Source organism: Mus musculus, chromosome 3 (genome assembly GCF_000001635.26).
Source record: "Mus musculus strain C57BL/6J chromosome 3, GRCm38.p6 C57BL/6J".
NCBI classification, from domain to species: Eukaryota; Metazoa; Chordata; class Mammalia; order Rodentia; family Muridae; genus Mus; species Mus musculus.
Genome location: NC_000069.6, coordinates 103,055,797 through 103,071,512, shown reverse-complemented (window position 1 = coordinate 103,071,512; position 15,716 = coordinate 103,055,797). Strand labels below are relative to the sequence as shown.

At 41.9% G+C, this 15,716-nt stretch overlaps 2 protein-coding genes across 14 annotated transcripts in view; both read right to left on the bottom strand.

Moving 5' to 3' along the window:
* Positions 1 to 3,598: 3,598 nt before the first annotated feature.
* Positions 3,599 to 13,228, bottom strand: Nras (neuroblastoma ras oncogene). 7 transcript variants are annotated; one of them, NM_010937.2, is made up of 7 exons: positions 13,073 to 13,228; positions 12,481 to 12,608; positions 11,134 to 11,312; positions 8,980 to 9,139; positions 8,060 to 8,183; positions 7,356 to 7,397; positions 3,599 to 7,279 (listed from the first exon to the last, which is right to left on the bottom strand). In NM_010937.2, exons 2-5 carry the CDS (start codon positions 12,589 to 12,591, stop codon positions 8,064 to 8,066), a joined length of 570 nt encoding a protein of 189 aa, NP_035067.2. In that variant the 5' UTR covers positions 12,592 to 12,608; positions 13,073 to 13,228; the 3' UTR covers positions 3,599 to 7,279; positions 7,356 to 7,397; positions 8,060 to 8,063. The 7 variants fall into 7 exon arrangements, with proteins under 7 accessions (NP_035067.2, XP_006501184.1, XP_006501183.1 ...); XM_006501121.4 differs by lacking the exon at positions 13,073 to 13,228 and adding an exon at positions 12,975 to 13,046; XM_006501120.4 differs by lacking the exon at positions 13,073 to 13,228 and adding an exon at positions 12,929 to 12,951.
* Positions 13,229 to 13,326: 98 nt separating this feature from the next.
* Positions 13,327 to 15,716, bottom strand: part of Csde1 (cold shock domain containing E1, RNA binding) — a 37,756-nt gene continuing 35,366 nt past the window's right edge. For 4 of the 7 annotated variants that reach the window (XM_006501397.1, NM_144901.4, NM_001161854.2 and 1 more), the window contains 2 exons: positions 15,036 to 15,168; positions 13,327 to 14,627 (listed from right to left, as the gene is read on the bottom strand). In XM_006501397.1, coding sequence (XP_006501460.1) covers positions 14,580 to 14,627; positions 15,036 to 15,168 — 181 coding nt within the window. In that variant the 3' untranslated portion in view covers positions 13,327 to 14,579. The remainder of the gene's footprint in view (positions 14,628 to 15,035; positions 15,169 to 15,716) is intronic. The other 3 variants (XM_006501398.2, XM_017319550.2, XM_006501399.3) reach the window with 1 other exon arrangement.

The following is a 15,716-nucleotide window of genomic DNA, read 5'->3' as shown; positions in this document are numbered from 1 at the left end:
ATTGCAACTCTAGCTCCAGATCTGACACTGTGCCTCCTTGGTACACACTCAGCATGAATGTGTATCTTTCAGTCTCTGTCTGTTCTCTCTCAAACCCAGAGCATCGATGCCTACTATACAAGTGTTCTACCTCTGAACATCTTCTCTTCTTCTCCTCCTCCTCTTTCTCCCCCCACCTCTCTTTTCCAACAGGGTAGGTTTCTACTTGTAGCCCTGGCTCTGTCCTGGAACTCATTCTGTAAATCAGGGTGGCTTGAACTCAAGAGATCTGCCTGCTTCTGCTTCCTGAGTGCTAGGATTAAAAGCATGAATCACCAAAAAAAAAAAAAAAAAAAAAAAAAAAAAAAGAAGAGCCGGGCGTGGTAGCGCACGCCTTTAATCCCAGCACTCGGGAGGCAGAGGCAGGCGGATTTCTGAGTTCGAGGCCAGCCTGGTCTACAAAGTGAGTTCCAGGACAGCCAGGGCTATACAGAGAAACCCTGTCGCGAAAAATCCAAAAAAAAAAAAAGCATGAATCACCACTGCCTGGTGATTTTGATTGATTCTTCCTGAGACAAGTTCTCATGAAGTCCAGTATAACCTCCAACTCTCCATTCTCATTCCTCAGCCTTCAGAGCTATGTGCTGCCATATCTAGTTCCACTGTTTTTCAGAATGGCATGACAATATCAACAGCTTGCTCTCCATATCTTTGGATTCTGCTCCTATAGCTGAAAACAGCTTTTAAGACACTGTGTTTGGAGGTCAGGCTTGTTGGTACACTCTTGTTATCCAGTACCACAAATTTAAGGCTAACCTGGGCTATAATGAGAATGCTAGACCAGCCAGGGCTATTAAATGAGATCCTTTCTTGGGGGGGGCGGGAGAGGGGGAAAACAAAACTAGTGTGTTCTAGTGGCTTGAGCCTGTAATCCAAACTACTCAAGAACTGAGGCAGGTCAGTCGTAAACTCAAGGCCTGCCTGGGCTTTAGAACTAGTCCCAGGGACTTCTGGTAACTTGGTGAGATGCTCAGATAAGATTAGATACACAAGAGATGTACTATGTGTGGGCAGTGCCTGGAACAGCTAAAAAGGGAGACAGCCCAAGTAGATGGGAGGACCTTCAGATGGAAGAGCTGAGGAGGTCAGAAAAGCCCCGGCAAAGTTCCAATTGTTCCAGGGAGCAATACCCCGGAAAAGATTTACAGTTGGAAGAGGCCCACAGACAGCAGACTTGGCCCCTCTTTGGCACCCACTCTGTTTATTACTGATTTTGAGGTACAGATAAAGAGCATAGTTTTAGGGGTGCAGATAAAAACATGAAGCAGCTAGAAGCTGTCATCTAGCTATCTTCCTCCAAACCAGAGTAGGAGCAGGCCGGGGAGATGCTTAGTACTTGCTGCTCTTCCAGGGGGCCAGAGTTTCTCTCTTTCTCTCTCTCTCTCTCTCTCTCTCACACACTGTTGCAGCAGGGCCCAAGTACTGTTCTCAGAAAGGAACACAGGCTTTACTAATATCAGTTTGTATGCCACTCTAGGGTTTCATTTCTGAACTTTAAACTTAAATGTCAACCTTCTCAAATTTTACAGGCAAAATAAGCATAAATTTACAAGATCTTCTGACCTAACTTTCAAGATGTCTTTAAATTCTATCTACTATGGATTTTAAAATCCATTCAGATCAGGTATGCTTGGTCTCAGTTGAGCAAATTTATATAAATTTTGTATTTACCAAACTGATTTTACACACACACACCCCTCAAAATGTTTAAAATAATGTGCAAGGCTTTTTTGACTTAAAAATCATAGTCTATACATCTCAAGCTACTACAGAGAATACCACCATTTTTCACATCCATAGCCATTTGGAAGAACACTTTTTCTGAACAGGGCAAGACTCCAAACTCCTATCTCTAAATGTTCTGACAGTTGCCAGTTTCCAACCACATCTGCCCAGGTAGGCATGGAGCTGCCTGTCTTTGGAAGCTGCTGGTATCACTTTGACCCCCAAATGTTCCTACACAAAGTTTTGGCAACTGGAATTTGTATTTGTTAAAGCAAAGACTGGATCCCACCATCTGGGTTGAGAGGTAACCAGTTCCCATTTCCAAATGGATTACAGTGATGGTGTGTGTGGGTTATCCCTGTGATAGAACAGTTTCCAAGCAAGGATGAAGGCCACCTTCAGCTCAAGTTTGACACTAAAAAGTGTACTTGTTAATCTATTTTGGTATATTCTTCAATTTGGTTTTCATCTGGTGGATGTGTTAGTGCCTGGTTACTTTGTAAGCACACAAAGCCTTCTTAGGCAGTTTTGCAATATGATCACTCAGGACGTCTTGGCCGCTTTCCATGAATTTATGGGTATCAGGTAACTCATGCAACCACACTGGGCTTTGATGACCTTGAGTATTGCTTGTCATGAGAGGCGAACATACACAAGAGCTGCAGAGCTGAACCCTAGCAACCTCGTTTCTCCAGGTAGGCGTCGTGTCAGTCTAAAATATTTGGATCCTGAGTGGTTCTACTTACAAGTATTTTGTCACTTCAATTTGGTTTTCTCCTCTTGCCTCTACTTCCCCAATGCTAGGATTGTAAATGTGTGCCATCTCACCTGGCTCAACAGTCTTATTCATAAATGAGGACATGACAAATAATTTTGATTAATTCCCCAAAGCAAACCTTGACTTATATATTGGTCTCCATTTGTCCATGAGGTCAGGATCCATGCATCCTGTGTCTCCCCCTGGATGCGTACAATTGCAAGGAACAACACACAAACTTTAATCTGTTTGTACACTGTTTCTTCCTGGACAGACATACATGTGCATATATGATAAAAATCAATCTAAAAAGTAGGCACAGTAAGAGCTTAACAGCTCCCATAATGAACACAGTAAAATGAGTACAGTGCTCTCCCATGTTGAGCCTCTAGGTAAACTGTGCTACTGATACATCGATGAGCCAAAGAACCCCAGAACAGGTAACGAACAGTGTAGCTGTGTGGTTGGTACAAGGGAAGACTCAAGCTCTGGCAGGGTGACACAGGACCCTGACAAACTTCATTATGCTACTCAAAAGGAATGCTTCCTTCAACACAATGGATCCTAAGAAACAAAAACCACAAAAAGAGAATCCTTAGAGAGGCGGAGGAGGCCACTGACTATACTGAGAACAAATGAGGAGCTTGAGTCTCCCCTGCACTGCCCAAAAAGAACATCAATATCTGAAATATAATTTCCTAATACAGACCTTGGTGGGTTTGGTGGTTTGAATAGGAATGGCCCCCACAGATTCATGTGTTTGAATGCTTGGCCCACAGAGGTGTGGCCTTGTTGGAGGAAGTGTATCACTGTGGGGATAGACTCTAAGGTCTCCAAAAGGTGCTCCTTAGGTCTAGTGTGGCAGTCTTTTTATGCTGCTTTCACATCAAGATGTAGTACTCTCAGCTCCTTCTCCAGCACTATGTCTGCCTGCACGCTGCCATGTTTCCCACCGTGACCATAACTGACTAAACCTCTGACACTGTAAGCCAGCCCAACTAAATGTTTTCTTTATCAGAGTTGCTGTGGTCATGGTGTCTCTTAACAGCAGTAGAAACCCTATGGCAGTAGGGAAAATACAGTTAAGCAAAGAACTTCCAGTTTTTTATTTTTTTAAAATTATTTAACAAGGAAAACAGTCAAGCAAGTCTTTAAAAATTAGAAAGGATTAATTTACAATCAAACAGTCAACTTAAAATATCAGCCCCTTCATGAGGGTCACAGAGGCCAAGAGGTCTTTAAACAGCAGGATGCACAGTTGGCGTTCTGACCTATGTCTGACGGCACGCATGGAAATACGGAAGCCAAACAACTTCCACCCACCTTCCCGTAAGAGTCTAAACACTTGCTTAGAGCAATACTCAGATTTTAAAAACCAGTTGTATTTTAAAAAATATCTACAACTAATCTCATGAGAACACTCTTAAAACACAAATACCTTAAAATAATTTTGTGGCACATCAGTCAGCTTAAAGAAATAGCAAAATAAAAACTACTGTTCAAGAATTATCATCACTCTTTTAAATAGAAACCACCCAGTCAACACGTTTTCCATTAACTCCACTTCTCATATAGAGCTGAGCTAATTCCACCAGGTGGAACGCACACAGCTTCTGATCCTTGGTCGGAGCTGCCAGCTTGAGAGGTTATGACTAAATACAAAGGAAGATAAAACCAAGCTCACACGTTCTGTAAGGGGGAAAACAAACATTTGTCTTTACAGAGTTTTTGTCTATCTTCATATTCAAGTCATGACAAAGTTCACAGCAGTTTAAAGGCTGATTCTACAGGTGGCCAGCTAAAACAAACCCGCCTCCATTGTACACACTGCGGAACTAGTAAACTCGTACTGAGCTACCAACTCACACACGCTAAGTCCTGGACAAACGGCATTTACCAGGTTTACACAGATCCAGTATCAGCGCTCTTAGAACACTTTATTTTCATACTCTCCAATGTGTGAACAAAGCTTCAACTAACTGCCTTACAGCAACATGTTAATTTGTGACTGCCGGCCAGGCACTTAAACTCAGGAAGAGAGGCTCTGCAACTTTGAGGTAAAGCAGACCTTCACTAATTACTCTAAAAACACTTTGATACTATACCAACTGGACCTACTTGGCTTTTTTTTTTTTTTTTTTTTTTTTTTTTTGGCTTTTCGAGACAGGGTTTCTCTGTGTAGCACTGGCTGTCCTGGAACTCACTGTAGACCAGGATGGCCTAGAACTCAGAAATCCGCCTGCCTCTGCCTCCCAAGTGCTGGGATTAAAGGCGTGCGCCACCACGCCCGGCTCTTACTTGGCTTTTAAGTTTGTCACTGTTGTGCCAAAACCCACACCCCGTGGGAATATATGTTAGTAAGGGCATCTGAAACCTGAATTGGCTCCATTTGTTTCTGTGTTTATACTGGAAACCACCTACATACCTACATACATACGTACGTACATACGCGTGCACACACACACACACACACACACACACACACACACACACACACACACGGGATATGGTCAAACGGGTCAAGGTGAGTAACTTTCTCCTTAACTGGAGTTTAATTAATAAACTATTTAGGGATCCACCACCAGTCATATAGACATATTAAAACAAAACAAGACCAAGTGCTGGTCTCAGCAGCTTCAGGAAGATGACTGAGCCTTGTTGTAAAAGGCAGCAGTTTAGTTTGCCTAGGAATGCAAACCCCATGTGAATGATCCCAGTGTTAGCACTCAGGAGCATAGCAAATGTTTCTTCCCCCTTCTGATTAGTTTCAAGGTGATGGGGAATTTGCTTAATGAAAACTCATTAGGAACGAGCTCAGTCAGGTGTGTGTGGTGGAATGTGCCTGTAATCCCAGCACTTGGGAGATTGATCCAGGAAGAGTATTGTGAGTTTGAGGCCAGCTAGGACTACACAGCAAGATCCTGTTATAAACAAAAGAATCCCAAGGACCTCAGAATTTTAGGTATTACAAGATCAGAAGAGAAAATGGCCATTTTGGAATTAGGTTTGCTTTTTTCAATTAAGGTATCCAATTTATGTTTTCATTAGAATTACTGAGCTGAGTTACATCTTAGGTATCATGTGACAAACAAAACCCACTAATGAATTATCAGGGCAAACATCAAGCCTCCAAGTGACAACAATCAATGGCATTTTACATTCTTCTCTCGAGTAGCGAAGGATACCTCTTTATTTGAACAAACACATCAGCTTTTGTTAGTTGGCAGCCTAACTTATAGACATGTTTTAAATACTTTAAAAAAGCTATATAAAGAACATTAATCTAATTTTTTTGGGGGGGGAAGGAGATGGAGGTATGGACTCTGGCTTCAGTTTCCACGTGGCTAAGAATAAGGGTCTGAAAATGTAAAGATATCTAGGCTTACCCCAGAGCTCACCAGGTACTTCCAGTCCTGGTGAGAACCACACAAGCTTTATCCTTGTAGCACTAACAGCAGGCATCAGGCAAAAGTCTGTAAGCAGGAATAATAGGCAGGGAGCAAATATGGATGGACTGTTTCTCTGTGATGCTAACTGGCTTGTTCAAGTTTTGAAACCATGACCCGGTCCATTAGCACCATGGTTTAACCGAGATAACTGTTCAAGCCCCTCTAGGATGCTCGAACTTCTCTAGGCTGAGAGATGAGGGATGCTGAGAAGGGAACTGAGGGCCACGTTCTCTCCACATACAGATAGATATATATTCCATGAAGAAACTATGCAGCAAAGATATAACCTGTCTGCTAATAACTATATCTCAGCAAGGTCTGAGGAATCATTAATCACAGCTATAAAGTAACAACATGCCAATTTTTACAGTATCTATACTATAAATGGAGGGCTTCCTGGTATGAACCAATTCATTATAATGGAAGCTCATTAATTATTAGATTATCAGTAAGCTAGAAGATATTCCAAATATTTATAGGTGATAGTCTACCAAAAAAAAAAAAAAAAAAAAAAAAGATTAGCTAGAATTAAATGAAATTACTTGTAATTGTTTCAGTTCCATCTTTCTCCTGGGAGAATCCCAGACAGGGAAACTATCTTCATGTGCATACACAAAGCATCTGCCATCAGGTACATACACCTTTCCCTCAAAGGTAGATGGCTCAGAGTCACTTTCCTATACAATGGTTCTTGACACATCTATTCCAATTACAAACTGTAATGGAGCCTACAGAGCACTTTTAGGAAAAAGGCACTTTGTTGTGAATGTTGGATTTAATTGCATGCAGTTGAGAGTATTCGTGTTTGCATTTATGAATACAGAGCAGATGCCAGTTTATGGAATATAGCTGATCACATTACAAATCAATCAGCAACACTAATTATATTTTGGGAAGAAAGTAATTTATGACATTTTCCCCCCAAACCAACAAGGCCAAGTTCAACAGTTGGGGGCAGGGGAAAATCACCAGCAGTTGTTACCTTAGAGTATAAGAAACTGTTGTCAACAGAATGGCATGTCTAGTTTGGTTCTCTGCATCAATGTAAACTGCTTTTCAGAGGACAAAGCCAGCTGGAGGCTGTGTCTGTTTCTAGGGGAACCCAGGGCAGAGAACGACCGGGAGAGACAGGTCTATTTCTCTGGTCAGACAGCCGAGTGAGGAGGTAGTTATTCTGAAGAGGTCTCAGGTTAGATGGCTGTGCTCAGTAACTGAGTCGGGGAAGCAGGAAGCAGGAGCTTCTCTGAGATGCAGAGAGCAGCAGGAACAGGTCTCCTCCAGGGATGTCAGAACCAGGGCATCAGTGCAGCTGAAACAGAGACGGAGGTAAGAGAAACCAGGATAGGAAACTCAGTGTCAATCAAGACATTTCAAACTTGTCCTACCTTCAAAGTGGCTCTTTTCTGATGACAGAACTTTCAAAGTGTCTACAACAAAAGAACACAGTGTCATTTAGTGTCTATATTGTCAATCCTTAGTATGGCATCTTCAATGTGTCCACTCCACAATCATGGCACATATAGGTCTCAAATTCCTATACTAAAAATAGGAAGCTGTCTGTAGAATAAATGCTGAAAGAATTAATTAGATCTTAGCACTCCCTGAAAAGGTGCTATGAGGGAAATTATTTTATTTTTTTTAAAGATTTATTTATTTTATATATGTGAGTGCACTGTCACTCTCTTCAGACACACCAGAAGAGGGCATCAGATCCCATCACAGATGGTTGTAAGCCACCAAGTGGTTGCTGGGAATTGAACTCAGGACGTATGGAAGAGCAGTCAGTGCTCTTAACCGCTGAGCATCTCTCCAGCCCCAAATTATTTTACTTTTAATATTTGTTTGTGTGTGTGACATGTAGTGGCCTGTGGAGGTCATAAACAGTGGATCCCTTGGAGCTGGAGTCACAGTTGGCTACGAGATACCCAACATGGATGCTGGCATATGAATCAAATATATATTTGCATTTTCTAGTTGCAAATATATGAAAACTCTCATTTAAGTTGCAAAAGTCAGTAGTGCTGGCACTATTCTGAACTGCCTAATGCTAAGTAGAAGCTATGGTTCCAATGTAAGAGCACACACTCACCTTACTACATCAGCACACAGGGCAGCCCCATACAACCTTGAGTGCCATCGTCACTGCTGTTGAGCTTTTTCATTCGGTACTGGCGTATCTCCCTTACCAGTGTGTAAAAGGCATCCTCCACACCCTAGTAAAAGAAAAAAAAAAACACATACAAAAAAACTAACGAACAACAGGCACAGTTCAAGTTGTAACCTCTCATTTCCACCTCTCTGTGTGGATTTGATTCTAATCAATAGCTGATAAATTGGGGTGACTTAGGAAGAAGACACCAAATTCAGCATTCCTAGGGGATCACACTGGTAACTGGCATGTTTTATTTACAAAACAAACAACACAAAGATAGTCCAGCCAAGGAAGAAGGGCAAGGTGGGTGTACAGTACAGAACTACTGACTGTGAGGATCCCTCCAGGAAAGTTAAGTCCTCAATAGTGGCAAGTGCTGACAGAAAAAAGGATTCATGCTTAGAGAATGTTTAATCTTGGAAGAGTTGAGCCTGTTAAAGCAGAAATAGAATTCCCTGCCAGGGAGTGGTGGCGCATGCCTTTAATCCCAGCACTTGGGAGGCAGAGGCAGGAGGATTTCTAAATTCGATGGAGCCCAGCCTGGTCTACAAAGTGAGTTCCAGGACAGCCAGGGCTACACGAGAAATCCTGTCTCGAACAACAACAACAACAACAACAACAACAACAACAACAACAACAACAACAACGAAATCCCACAGTACAGTAGTGTTCTTTTTTTTGGGGGGGGGGTGATAGGGGAAGAGGGGAAAAGTTTAACAAGAAACAAAGACTAACTATACAGAAACCACTATCCAAAACCCATTATACATAACATAGATTACATCTCTACCACACTTGATCAATCAAACATCTCTGCTTTAAACACTTACTCACACTTGCTTGAATCTCTAGCATACCTGTCGGGTCTTGGCTGAGGTCTCAATGAATGGAATTCCGTAACTCTTGGCCAGTTCGTGGGCTTGCTTTGTGTCAACTGTCCTTGTTGGCAAGTCACACTTGTTGCCTACCAGCACCATGGGGACATCATCAGAATCTTTCACACGCTTAATTTGCTCCCTAGAACAAAGAGCAGGCAGCTGATCATAATAAGCAAAGCAAGCTTTCTGGAGGAGTACGCTGGCACACAAAAGGAAGTGGTAAATTTACAAAATCCTTCCAGCTACTATTACTCAGCTTACACACTCATACAACTCTAGACCTGCTAAGTCAAGAATGTCAATTTAGACTTGGTGTAGAAGCTGTATGAGGCTGTGAATACCAGTTCACTTCCAGCTCCAATATACTGATGCATGTCCTTGTTAGGCTCCTATATTTTCCAAGGAGCTTGGCTCTGGGTTTAATTGGAAACTACAAAAGGTTCTTTAGATTAAGCTTAAAAGTACAGAAAGTAGAGCTTATGGATTCTAAATAACTTAAGATACGTAACACTAAGAAAATTCTAGCCGGGTGTGGTGGTGCATGCCTTTAATCCCAGCACTCAGGAGGCAGAAGCAGGCAGATTTCTGAGTTTGAGGCTAGCCTGGCCTACAGAGTGAGTTCCAGGACAGCCAGGGCTTTACAGAGAAAACCTGTCTCAAAAAATTAAAAAAACAAAAAAACCAAAAAAAAAAACCTCCCTCAAGGCTGGAGAGATGGCTCAGGGATTAAGAACACTGTCTACTCTTTCAGGTGACCCAGGTTCAATTGCTAGTACCCACACAGGGCCCCAGACATCTATAACTCCAGTTCTAAGGCATCTGGAACCCTCCTCTGGCCTCCTTGAGCACCAGGCCCATGTGTGCATAGACATAGCAAAACAACGCGTACCCAGAAATAAAACTAAATCTTCTTAAAAAAGAATACCTCCCCCATAAAGTTGCCAAGAGTAAACAAATTCATACATATTCAGAACAGTGTCTGACCCATTGTGTATACTTTGTAAGTCTGCCAACACCTCGTGCGCCACTACGCCCGGCTGATGGAGGTATTCTTATAATAAATTCAGAAACACAGAGACACACAGATTTAGTATTTTGTCCTAAAGTTACTTAGCTAATTAATAACAGAGCCATGTTTTAACTTTGACAGTGACTAAAGATAGAATGCTGCTGTAAGAGAGAGAGACCCAGTGTTTTGGGGGTCTACCTCTGCTATATGGATGGGCAGTGGTGGTGCATGCCTTTAATCCCAGAACTGGGGAGGCAGAGGCAGAGGCAGGTGGAGCTCTGTGAGTTCAAGGCTAGCCTGATCAAAGAGTTCCAGGCCACACAAAGAAACCCTGTCTTTAAAACCAGACCAAACTTAAACAAACAAACAGAAAAATCACAACAACTCTGAAAATCTAACACCTCTGAACTCAGAATATTGGCTGGGAGTGTTGGCATATACCTATAAAGTTAGCACTTGGAAGGCTGAGGCCAAGTGCTAAATTCAAGGTAAGTCTGGGATACATAGCAACATCCTGTCTCAAAAATGTAAAATGAGTAAGAATGTTGTACTAAAATCCTTAGGGCCCAAATAGCTCTGAAACTCACCAGTTCTCTGAGAAGTCTTACTGTTACTCTGTAGCAGACCCCATTTCCCGAGTAGTACCGTGACAGTACACCACACACTCAGTGAAAATCAGATTCTTCTCTTTTTCTTTCTTTTGTTTTTTGAGACAGGGTTTCTCTGTGTAGCCCTGTCTGTCCTGGAACTCACTCTGTAAACCAGGCTGGCCTCGAACTTAGAAATCCGCCTGCCTTTGCCTCCTGAGTGCTGGGATTAAAGGTGTGCACCATCACTGCCTAGCAGATTCTTTTTAATATTTGGGGTTTAAAGATGGTCCATGGGCAAAGGCGCCTGCTAACTAAGCCAAGATGCCCAGGCCCTAAGGAGGGAGCTTTTATTAGCTGTCTTCTGCCTCCCATGGCACATATCTGCTGTTGCACTTGTTCTGGCCTCCACAAAACAAAACAAAACAAAACAATATCACCAAAATGTTAAAAAGTTGTATGTTTCCTAAGTCCATATACTTTAGTATAGTTTCAGAGCACATACAAATTTTTTGTTTCAGAAAATATCCCCAGTACCTGTAGAGGTTAATATCTGCAAATGATTTGCTATTATTGATGGCAAATACACAGAGGAACCCTTCGCCTGTCCTCATGTACTGGTCTCTCATGGCACTGTACTCCTCTTGTCCAGCTGTGTCCAGTATGTCCAGCAGGCAGGTCTCACCATCAATCACCACTTGCTTTCGGTAAGAATCCTGGGAATATGAAAGAGTGAGGAGGTGGTGGTGGGGGGGACAAGGACAGGCTCAATCTTTATTTAAAACCAGAGAAATGTAATTAACCAGGATGAATACGCCTACCTATGTGATTTACCCTCAACCCGCTAACAGTAGCATGAATAGCAAACAAACATACACATACATAATCACACGCATGCATGCACACATGACATAAGGGCAGGTGAATTTATATCTGTGAGTTCAAGTCTCAGGCCAGCCAGGGTAGTGCAGTGAGACCCTGTTTCAAAAAAAAACAAAACAAAAACAAAACCAGCCTGAGTTATGAGGTTAAGACAAAAACAAAAAACAAACAAACAATAACAACAACAACAACAAAAACAAAAAACCAAAGAAAACAAAACCACTAATAAAAAATAACAAAACCAGAAACATCTAGTATGGATTTATGGCCAAATTCTTATTTTTATTATATAATAGTCCAAACTTAGAAGACCTTATCTGTGGTTTTGGAAATGTGCTTATATTTTGTTTCATGAATATATTAAAATGTAACCTGTGTAGACATCTGAATTTAACTAACATTCCTGTGTGTTAGAACAGGTTTACACATGAAAAAAATATTTGGTTTTTGTAAACAGGGCCTCAGTAAGTAGTTCAGGCAAGCCTAGAAATTGAAACCTCCTCCCTCAGCCTCTTGAATGCTTACAAATTGGACTTATACATACCTGCACCATTAATCCCAGGGAAGTGATAGAAATTTAACGTCATATAGAAATATGAGACTTGTAAGGATTTAGGTGATTTTCCTCAATATCCGTAACTAAATTGTGAAGAAATTCCTAGATACAATGACTCAAAATCTCAACTTGTTTCTACCCCAACTCAATCTGGACTAGATCAAAAATGACAACTTCAGACTATCCAGAGCTCTGAGTTCTCTATCCTCACTGTATGATCGCCTACAATCTTTTTCCTTGTGACCTACGTTTCTATTAAAGAGCTGTGACATAAAGAAACAATGAAAACTGTGTTCTTTTAAAAGGAAATCCTCAGTAAGCACGAACTTGTTTACTGCTTTTTTGGAATACCTCCTTGCTTTCTCTTCTCTTTACTTTCAAAGAGCCGTTATGGGCAAGAGAAAGCCCAAAGTGAGGATAAGGGCCAGGCAGGGGCTGGGCCTCACCTCTATGGTGGGATCATATTCATCCACAAAGTGGTTCTGGATTAGCTGGATCGTCAAGGCGCTTTTCCCAACACCACCTGCTCCAACCACCACCAGTTTGTACTCAGTCATTTCACACCAGCAAAAACCTGTAGAAAAGCAGCAATTACGATTAAACTGGCAAACCAAACCTACAATACTTCAAGGGCTTCTATGAGTTTACCAAACTCTTCTGTTTCTAAGGCACCCATTCGATACACGTGGCCTTCCACTAAGTTCTCAAAGTGATTCAGAAACATAGCATTCCTTGCAGATGAGTGCGGGCCAGATTATTGGATTAAAGACCAGCGACTATTTTTTCAATCTACTCGGCCCCGCCCTCAGTTTACGGGAAAAGAACCCCCCTCTTCCAATTCCTGCAAACCCAAGCTCTGGGGTCCGCCTGGCACAACCACTTCCCGAAACTCCCCTTTCCGGCTCCGAAAATCACCCCAGAGCCAGCCAGAGTCCCCCACCCAAGCCTTTGTTTCAGCTCGCCAAGTCTCCGCGTCTCCCCGCCCCGCCAGGCGTTCACACGCTGAGAAGTCCGACGCCAGGCAGGCCGGAGCTTTACCTCAAACTCCGCAGACCCCGCCTCGGGAGGCTTTTGGACTTCAACCTGAGAAGCTGTTGGAGACCCCGAAACCGCCATGAACAGCCCCCGCCAGGGAGCGGCACTTCCGGCCCCACCCGCTACGTAATCACTAGGCGCCCAAGGCGCCCCAGTCCCCGCCCCAGCCACGTGGGCCGACGACTAGAGTCTTGCAGCCGGCCGCACCCAGTCCAGCCCCGCCCCGCCCCCATTTCAATAATGAAAGCGCTAGGTGCTAGTGTCTCAAAAATCAGTAAAACTTTATTCGCTTCCATTCTTTCGCCATTAACATAAAACCGGAGAAAGCAAAAATGTTTTGTGTTTACAAAGATAAACGGCCTCTTTACCCAGAGTTCAAAACCTCAAATGACAACGGGGAAGATGAAAGCGCCCTCCCCGACAACCCCTGAGCTGACCCTTGTCATTGTTAGACAAAAAGCCTTCACTCCACTTGCCAGGGACCCTGTTTGGGGCCAATTCAAGATGAAGGCCGAGAAATCAGGCCAATCCGTTCCCGTGATACAAAGTTGAACAGAAGCTACACCAAGGATCAAGTGCCTGTATTGAACAGGGCACTGGAACCACGGGGCTATTTATTAAAAAAAACAGGATTCATTTCAGGCACAACTTTTTTATTATTATTATTTTTTTGTTCATTTTGTTTTTAAATCAGTAAAAGAAACTGGGTCCTAGAAGCTGCAGTGATCTAAGCAGCAGCAATTTTGTGCATTCGTCTTTTGTTTAAATATGTTTAAATTATCACACTGCTGGCACACTTCATTTGCATGAAATTCTGCACCACACATACTAATTGTAGTAAAGTTATTTACCCCCCCCATCCCAGGAAGAAAAAAAAAAAAAAACTACTCGGGAAGATAATTTTCACTGAAATGTAATCAAACTTCGTTAAGTGGATTGTGACAAGATTATAAATGATATGAAAATAACATTTTAACATTTGGCCATCAACTTAAGAATATCGTTTGCTATATAAATTTTTGCAATTTTTAAAGGTAATATATTCTACCTTCATATGGTCCTCAGAATTAAAGCATAATGAACAGGGAAAAAATAGGAAAAGAATGCAGCTGAGTGTTAAGTCATGAAGGTAGAGTATATACTGACTAGAGTGCAGAATTTCATAGGGCCAACAAAGTAACAGTCTGCATTGTTCACTTACACAGGCCAAGTGGAATTTGCAATTACCAGTTGCGTTAAATGCACCAAATAAAGCTCCTAAATTGACACTATAAGGCGCCACCTTTAAGTTTTCCAGGCTGCAACTGTGCATAATTTTAAAATGGTTTCTTAAATTTATTTATTTTTTTCTTTAAACATAACACGAGGAAGGTGTTAAAACTGGTGTAATAGCTCAATAGAATAAGTATTCCAGATTTTGGGAGGGATGAAGAGAAAGATATTCAGAACCCTTCACCAGAATCCCCCCAACTCGACCATAGTGAATTAATGATGTGCTTTGTGGACGTGGTTAGTCAATGACACCAGCTTGACGGATCTTTCTTTCTGCACCAAATCCCTATGAAGAAATATAACAGTTAATGATTTGAGTGTATTGACAATCACAACATACAATTCTAAAATCAACTATGAAAGTATTTATCATATCCACTACCAATTCTCTCCTAAGAGTAAGAAACTTATTAAATAGAATATACCAAGAAATGCACTTCTTGGTGTAATCAGTTATCCTACCATGGGCAAAGCAGAGAGTGGGGAGTTCAAGGCCACTCTAATCTACATATGAGACCCTATCTCAAAACGGAAAGAAGTGCTTCTTATAGAAAGCATCTACTCTATTAGGGTCTGAATTAATGTGTTAGGGAGTCCAAATTAGTGATAAGCAACCCTTGCTTGCTTCACTAACTTCTTTAAGCTCAAGTAAGATTATTAGTTGACCTCCCTCACATCCCTAATGAAATCATACCATTGAGTTATCTGGTCCCCTTGGCTGACGAAGAACCATTAGACGTGGAGCACTGGCATCATCCAGGGTGATGTTCTTTAGGCGATTGACCAACCGGTCAGGTCGAGGAGCTGCAACAGCTTTGGGGCCTTCACTGTAAGAGTGAAAGTGAGAAGAACCAACAATTGCTGGGAAGAAGGCAAGCAGTTGTATGTTCCCTACCCAAATGACTCACTTTTAATGAGGGAGACTCTTCTTGCCTCATCTTAGCTAGCAAGACAAGACAGACAAGTTTATATATACTTCCCAGCTCAGAGTTTCAACAGCATTGGAGCTATAAAGAATCCTAGACTTGTCAACAGAGAGACTAATTCCAGATACACAAAACAAGGTAAAAGATGTTAAAAAAAAAAAATCTTGAAAAAAAGCCAAATATGAAGAAATAGGTCTAGATTCCTATCTCTTAAAGGAACAATGTTGAGATTAAAAACCTAATAGCATAAGTTAGAATGACTAAGGTATAAAACTGAGACCTATCTCAAACATTTCAGCAGCACAAAGTCTAAAAGTGAGTAGACAGAAAGAGCGAGCCAATAAGCTAAACTCTTAAGTACAAGGATCATATAACCGTTTAGTATTTAAGCTACAGCACACACAGTGCTAACGCATCATAGTACCTAAGTGTTTCTCAGGTCAGGGTTA